Source organism: Bos taurus, chromosome 7 (genome assembly GCF_002263795.3).
Source record: "Bos taurus isolate L1 Dominette 01449 registration number 42190680 breed Hereford chromosome 7, ARS-UCD2.0, whole genome shotgun sequence".
Taxonomy (NCBI): domain Eukaryota; kingdom Metazoa; phylum Chordata; class Mammalia; order Artiodactyla; family Bovidae; genus Bos; species Bos taurus.
The window spans coordinates 103,675,708-103,684,227 of record NC_037334.1 but is presented as its reverse complement, the minus strand read 5'-3'; the positions used below and the strand labels follow the sequence as shown (position 1 = coordinate 103,684,227).

The window sequence follows — 8,520 nt, the reverse complement described above, 5'->3', positions numbered from 1 at the left end:
ACATGGATAAACTTTGAAAATTTCCCATTATATGAAATTGTCACTGGCAACTTTCACGAATAATTTCTGGGAAACAAAGATAGAATCTAGGTAATAAGGTCTAACTTTTTTTTTTTTCCCTTCGTGGCTCATCCAGTTTCATTTGCTCACAGCGCGCCAATGTGGGAGTCTTGCACTCCAGGCTTCAGATCGGAGCTCCTAGTGCAAGATGGCTTCAGCTCTGAGGGCTGTGGGCGTGCGCCCGAGCACTGCGCAAGCGCTGTGCAAGACGCTGCGATTTAGCCGGAGGTGCTGGGCAGGGTGCAGACATGCTACACCTGGCACTGAGATCAGGTGTGCGGAGCAGCCCAGCTGCACCAGACCCATGGGAAGTCAGCCCCTTCCCCACCGACAGGAAGCCTATAAAGCAACCCCACCTCACCCCATCCATGCAAACTTGCCTTTCAGAGAGCCTGCATTCTTGAGCACAAGCTCTCACCTCTCCATTCTTTGATCAAAAACAAAGCTTTCTTTCTGGCAGTGACGACCTCCCCCAGAGAACACACTTCCTGGCAAAGGATCTCCGTCATCCCTCCGTGGAGGAGAAGAGGAAACACAAGAAGTGCCTCGTACTCAACCCTAATTCCCATACTGTGGATGTGAAAAGCCCAGAATGCTGTAAAACCACCATCCTCTTTCAGTTCAGTTGCTCAGTCGTGTCTGACTCTTTGTGACCCCATGGACTGCAGTAGGCCAGGCCTCCCTGTCCATCACCAACTCCGGGAGTTTACTCAAACTCATGTCCATTGAGTCGGTGATGCCATCCAGCCATCTCACCCTCTGTCGTCCCCTTCTTCTCCCTCCCTCAATCTTTCCCAGCATCAGGGTCTTTTCCAATGAGTCAGTTCTTTACATCAGGTGGCCAAAGGATTGGAGTTTCAGCTTCAGCATCAGTCCTTCCCATGAATATTCAGGACTGATTTCCTTTAGGATGGACTGGTTGAATCTCCTTGCAGCCCAAGGGACTCTCAAGAGTCTTCTCCAACACCACAGTTCAAAAGCATCAATTCTTCAGCACTCACCTTTCTTTATAGTTCAACTCTCACATCCATACATGACCGCTGGAAAACCCATAGCTTTGACCAGACGGACCTTTGTTGGCAAGAATACACAGAACTATATAAAGAGGATCTTCACAACCCAAATAGTCACAATGGTGTGATCGCTAACCTAGAGCCAGACATCCTAAAAGATGGTGCTGTGAAAGTGCTACACCACCATCTTTAGCCATGCACCAACAGTAGGCTTGTGTGTTGGGCTCTCTACGGTCCTCTGCCCGCCTACAGGAGGAAAAGCAAGCCTTACAGAAGGATGCTCCTTCAGATGCAAGCAGCACTGAAAGCACCCTGTATCAAGATGAATGGGAGATCACCCCAGTAAACACATTTGGGATAAAAATAAAATAAAGCTTTGCTCGACTTCCTTGGTGGCCAAGTGGATAAGAGTCTGCCTGCCAATGCAGGGACACAGGTTCAATCCCTGGCCCAGGAAGAGTCCACATGCCACAGAGCAACGAAGCCCACACCACAACTACTGAAGCCTGCCTGCTCTAAGGCCTGTGAGCCCCAAGCAATGAGCCCCTGCACCACAGCTACTGAAGCTTGCGTGCCCTAGAGCCAGCAAGTCGCAACTACTGAGCCCGTGCTCTTAGAGCCTGTGCTCTGCACCAGGAGAAGCCCCGGAATGAGAGGCCGGTGTGCCCCAACTAGAGAGAGCCCGCCAGCAGCAGCGAAGACCCAGCACAGCCCAAAGTGAACAAAATAAATTAAAGAATAAATATAGCAGTGTGTACATGTCAAAAAATTTTTAAAAACCTTTCCTTTGCTTCTGAACTGAACTTGGTCCATCATGTTCTATATAGGCCACAGTGACTCCTGGCAGGAGGACCCTTGTTGGGGTCCAACTTGAAAGGGTTGGTAAAAAAGTGTCCAGAATAGGCAAATCAGTGATGGCAGTAAGTCGATGGGTGGTTACCTAGGACTGGGGTGGCGGTAGGAGGGATTAGGGAATTGCTAGTATGTGAGGGGTTTCCTTTGGAGGTGGTAAGAATGCTCCAAAATTGTTTGTATCTGGTTTCCATCTCTGTGAAAACATTACTAAATTGTTGAATTGTACACTTTACATGGGTGAATTGTATGTTCTATGAATTTTATCTCAATATAGTTGTCATTAAAAAAAAAAAAAAAACACGCTGCACCTCTGTTCTTATGAATCAAATAAGGCTGCTGCTGCTGCTAAGTCACTTCAGTCGTGTCCGACTCTTTGCGACCCCATAGACGGCAGCCCACCAGGCTCCACCATCCCTGGGATTCTCCAGACAAGAACACTGGAGTGGGTTGCCATTTCCTTCTGCAATGCATGAAAGGGAAAAGTGAAAGTGAAGTCGCTCAGTCGTGTCCGACTCTTCGAGACCCCATGGACTGCAGCCTACCAGGCTCCTCCGCCCATGGGATTTTCCAGGTAAGAGTACTGGAGTGGGTTGCCATTGCCTTTTCCCAAATAAGGCAGGGATGATTTTAAAACATTGTGAAATAAAGGTAACTTGAGAAGAAAATAAAATTGCTTTAGCACCATGTCTAAAGCCTTTTTTTTTTCTCCTCAGCTAAACTTCTTTTAAAAACATAGCTTTTGCTCCACTATATGTACCTTCCTTTTGATACTCTATCAGCAATCCAGGTTGGGAGTACCCACATCAACCTTGAATTTTCCCTTCCTCTCTGTTCCTTTATTCAGTCACCTTCACAGACCTACTTATCTCATTTACCCCTTTTCTCCTGGACTTGCTGAAAGGACTTTAATGTATTCTCACAACAGAGATAGTGGGAGTATTCATAATATGAATAGTGGAAATTCTGTTAAAAATACAACTGTTGTATAAAATACCCCATATCCTGTTGTGTAAGTTAATTATTTCCCATCTCAGCCATGTTCATTTGCATTTATAATTCATTAATATTCCCCCCAAATTTGAGCAATATAGTTCTCATATAAATAACCATAATGCATTCTTTTCGCATGAATGTGCTTTTCATTATTTGGAATGTAGCTAGCAGAGAGAAAAGAAAATGAATCACAATTAGAATTAAAATCTATCATCATCTATCTAGGCTTCCCAGGTGGCTCAGAGGTAGATAACCCACTTGCCAAGGTAGGAGATGCAGGAGACTTGGGTTCTATCCCTGGGTTGGAAAGATCCTCTTCAGGAGGACATGGCAACCCACTCTAGTGTTCTTTGCTAGAGAATCCCATGGACAGAGGAGTCTGGCCGGCTATAGTCCTTAGGGTCACAAAGAGTTGGACATGACTTAGTAACTGAACACACACACACCCATACACATATATGTATCTACTTATCTATCTATATTTCAAACTGACCCTACATTGAAGTTTATAACATCTGTAGTTAATGATGAAAACACAATTAAAAATTTTTAAACTGCAAAGATGTATTAAGAGATATTTAGTTATTAATCTTCTGTTGCAGTAATCTTTATCTTCTCAAACTATTATCTCTTCCAGAATTGTTTGTTGTTTCAGATATTGAAACATTCTTAAAGGAGAGTCATGTATGTCTTTTTCCTCTTAGAAACAGAATGATACATCTTATAAAAATTAAATTAAATTGAACTATGAAACATTAGTTTGTTTTAGGAACTTAGACCTCCAATATGGATTTGATTTCTCAGCTTCAAAATGATTCCATAAAGGAAGATCTATAATGTCATAAATTGCAATTCACATTTCTAAGGTCTCTTTTTAGGGAATACATTGGACTTGGGTCAATATTTTAGGCAAATGTCTTCAGGTTAGCCTTACCATGAACATTACAGCTCAAGTTCAGTAGAAAACGAATGTTTTGATGGTCAGAAAAGTTGCATGTCTGACCCAAAGATTTGTTTTTCTTAATTAAAGCTTTATGGATATACACATTCAAATAAATTGTTATGATATAAATAAATTTAGGGGAATACTTCTGACATGTGTAAAAATGCAATGAAAAATAATTCAAATTTTCCCTAGTATGGCTAAAACACAGTATAGGAATAAACTGGGATAGTAAAATGAATTTATGACAACTTCCTGCTTACTTTGGTGTAAACAAATCATATACTTTTAAAATTTATTCCTATAAACAATAGGAATTTACAACAATTTATGTAAAATTTCCATAACACGCAATGAATAATGCGAGTCAGCCTTTTAGAACTTTCCCAAGTGAATGTTACCATTTATTCTCTAAACAGTTATGGATGTTTTGTGCTGTTTTTATTTTTTTTTTTACCACCTTCATGTATGTATCTTTCTTTTTGATACCAAATAGCAATAAATATAAAGCAGTGTTTAATTTGCTAAGTAGGTATAAAAATGTCTTCCCCTAGAAAATGTTACTAACAATTACTATTGACAGATGCAAAACAAATTTCATCATTTCAGTCCTATATACTATGGTATCTAATGAAAACACTTTATCAAATAAAAAGGGTCAGGGAGGCCTAGTCCAAGTCCTCCTTCAAACTACCTCTATTACACTGAGCAATTTCCCGTCTCCTGCAATTTCATCCATCTATCAATAAAATAAAGCTGGACAACATCACTTCTAAGGTTCCCTTTCAGCTCTAACATCATGTATGTGTGCTTCCAATTTGTAATTAGTTTATAAATTGAATGCAAAGTATTACAATAAACTAAGAGTAAAATAAATTGTGGCATGTGATGGTGTTTATTTTCAGAATGGTTAAACATTTGAATGTTTGAAATTTACTTTATTGATGTAATACAGCTCTATTTGTTTGCTTCCAAAACAATATAGAAGAATACAAATATACAAGGAGTAGGTTAGCTAATCACCTGGTGAGATATAATGTGTAGACATTTTAAATTCATTATATTTTCAAAGGTTTCACTTGCCAGCCTGTTAGTAAATATATGAACTATGATAAATCAGCCTAAGGGTAGGCCTTGATCTTGTCTACTGCTGTAAATTGCTTATCAACAACTCACCCTAATAGTGTAATGTTGGTAGAAAATAAATCAGTCTATGCATTAAATTTTGTTAAGAAACCAAATGAGATGCTTTCTCATGCTGACCTCATACTCTTTAATGACAGATAAAATAAACCGAAGGCATATGTAATAAATAAGTAAAAATATAATGATTTATGTGCTCATATTTTAGGTCTCAATTAAGCTTATCACTGGACATAAATCTACTTTAATCTCACAATTTCAGATCTCAAAACTCACATTTCATGAAACGAGAGTCAAATAAAAGTAAGTGAAAGGTAAAGAAACACACAAGGAATGGTAAGAGAGCATTTGAAAAAAAAATCGTGTAAGATCAAAAGTGAGTAGTATGATAAAAAAAAAAGTGCCGGAATGCTTGTAGAAATGAAGTGTACATGTGTCTATGCACATGTGTGTGTACCCATATACATACAAGCATATATTTAATGTACACACTTATGTTAAATTAGAATATGGTGGCATTATTAAGTGACGGAAGCGGTCTCTGGTAGGTTGTGCAAAAGAGACTCCCAGAACTAAAGTTTCCAGAGGAAGTTTATTGTAAGAGTCACATCCAGAGACAGGAAAGCAAGGGGCACTCTCTGATCACGTGCACAGTCAGTGTGAATCCAGAGGTTCATGGAGTGGGTACAATCACAAGCCCATGTATAACGAAAGAATAGCTGAGCATTGTTTAGAATAAAACCTGAATTTCAGTGATCCACCATCACTGTGGGCACCTGCTATTCACATTTCTCAAAGGGATGATACGACTTCATCTACTTCCAAAAGGAACAGTGACTATGACAACCATACCTTTCATAATGCTTACTGTAGTTTACTACATAACATGCATAGTCCTAAGAACTTCACATTAACCTGTTCAATTGATCATTATCACCAGTTGTGTGAGGGTAGGTACTGCTGTTATTCTATCATACTGATGAAGAAACTGAGGCATGGACTGATTAAATAGCTTGCCCAGGGTCATCTAGAGGGAGGCAGAATGTAAATTCAGACATATGGCTCCAGAGTCTATGCCATCAACGTCTCGCCTCTGTATGCCTAGTCTATATATGCGGTATCTTTATAACTTAATAAAGGCTGGCTATTACCATTTTCAATTTTGAAAAAGAGAAAACATAAAATAGCATCTGCAGACCTCATCAAGTATGGCCAAAAAGCTGGAAGGAGAACAGTCCCTCACCTCCAGGATTGGAAGGATCAATACTGGAGTGAGAGAGAACGAGACTCAGGACTTCTTGTCAGCATCTCATGATGGCTGTGAGACTCCAGAGACTAGTCAATGCCCTGGGGAATGAAGAATGGCTGAGAGGTACACTGGAACAGACCTTCCTGCAAGAGTCCAAGAAAGTCTCCACGTCCCAAGCTTTCTACCAAGTAAAATCAAGCTCCCAGAACCGAGGAACCTACTTAGACAAGGCTCTGGGGGGCGCGGGGTGGAGTTGAATTCCTAGTGCGCTCAGACTCTCAAGCCACATAAACCAAATCCAGTGCCGCTGCAAGGACTAGTCCAGTAGCCTGTGCCCTGGAACCTGTGCTCAGGCTCTCAGTCTACTGGAGCCTTGGGAATACATGGAGATCCTTAGTAGATTACACCCCAACCAGAATGTGACTATTATTTATTTGTTTACTATTTGTATGATGGGTGCTATCTCTCCAACTATAGTATTTCTTCATTGCAGGAATTTCCCTCTTTCAAAATGGCTTTAGGAGGTATGTGAGAGACTGTTTTCCAAGATGGCCACAGTTACATATACCTCATGTCTTCTGCCACATGACCCTGTCACCTTCTTTCCGCCTCATAGAGAACTAGACACTCTTTCCCCTACCCTCTGGATCTTGGGAGGCCCTACAACTGCTTTGATCAATAGGACAAGCAGAAGTGATGCTGGGCAAGTTTCTGCTTCCTGCCTCTTGGAAGCCAGTGACCCTGTGAAAATTAGGGCTTTCCTGAGAACCCGGTGTTGTGAGCAGATCATGGAACCACGGAGAGAGAAAAAGGGAGAGAGAATGAAAGAGAATAGGCCAAGAGCAAGGGAGCCAGACATATGTGTTGGAAATGGTATTTTCACAGTTCTGCTCAGTGAGGGTCTTACGAATAAAGTTTGCTGGGGGTGAGTGTGGAGACGATAGCAACCCTAAAAAAGTGACCTTCAGAAAGATCTGAAGATTTATCCCCCCAAGGTCATTTATTTATGTGGCAAATGGTAATGAACCTAGAGACCTTCTCCTCTCTTCAGAGGGAGTTTTGTTTCTCTCTCCATTTCTATCTCTGACTCTGCAGAGGGGAGAAGGGGTAGCTTCTGTTTATATATGTGTTTATAGTCTGTTTAGATATGTACCAGCCGTTTACATAAGTTCCAATAATTCATATTCTCAAGGTTCCTCTTCCTTGGTGCAATTCTTCTGTATACACAGATTCCATGTCGCCCTCACAGCATCACCTGAGGTTAGGGGGGGATATAGTGAACTAGTGCTACGGTCAATGTGTGAGTAAATAATCTGTCTGTTCCCTGATTTGGAAACCTTATAAGTATCAACCAATAAATGGAGATATAAAAAACTCACAATGTAAAGCTATTTTAGAAGTGGATCCTGCAGCCCCAGCTGCCCCAGCCCCATTACCTGGATCAGAGAAAAGCCGCCCAGCTCAGTCCTTCCCCAGTTTTTGACCCACAAAGTCATGTACAAAATAAAAGACTGTTTTAAACCACTAAATCTGGGGGTAGTGTTTGCTTGTGCATGCTTAGTCACTCAGTCGTGACCAACTCTTTGCGACCCCATGGACCAGGGGGCTCCTCTATCCATGGGATTCTCCAGGCAAGAAAACTGAAGTGAGCTGCCATTTGGGAATAAATAATTGAAAAGAGTGGATGGTTTGTCTAAATGTTATCTTTCTTCTATTGTCTTATTTTCAAACATTCCTTTTTACCACTTTTAAAAAATATTCCATATTTTTGCATACTGATGATCAGGTTTACACATAAGAGAAAATTTAGTATTGCAATAAGGCATTCCATTCCCTTCATATATTTTGTTTTCTGATTATATTCTAATTTTTCTTCCAACTGATACTTTTTGATATTTAAGTCGGCCTTCTCCTTCTTTCTCTTTAAATTCCACATCATCTTTTTATGTATGTATGGATGTGTGAATGTGTATGAATACATGAACATATTTATTCATTTATTCACATGTTTATTTATGAGTATATTCGCTTATTTATTAATAGAGTAATACCTATGTTTTGCCATCCCCAAGTGAATATGATACAACTTGTAAAGAGATTACATGCAACATTTTGACATATGTTTATTAGTTCAGGATGGAAACAAGGCCATCTTTGAGTAACAGATCTAGATGCCTATTTACATAAAATATGACTGGGTCTGTGAATCTACTAGTGGAAAGCAGAAAATAATAGAAACAGCATAAATGTCCGTGGCTATCCTT

The 8,520-nt window shown here is 40.3% G+C and overlaps 1 protein-coding gene across 1 annotated transcript; it reads left to right on the top strand.

Moving 5' to 3' along the window:
* The first annotated feature begins 208 nt into the window (after positions 1–208).
* LOC112447533 (small ribosomal subunit protein eS27-like) lies at positions 209–1,378 on the top strand. The gene is made up of 3 exons (XM_024995386.1): positions 209–333; positions 521–679; positions 1,267–1,378. Exons 1-3 carry the CDS (start codon positions 209–211, stop codon positions 1,376–1,378), a joined length of 396 nt encoding a protein of 131 aa, XP_024851154.1.
* Positions 1,379–8,520: the final 7,142 nt, after the last annotated feature.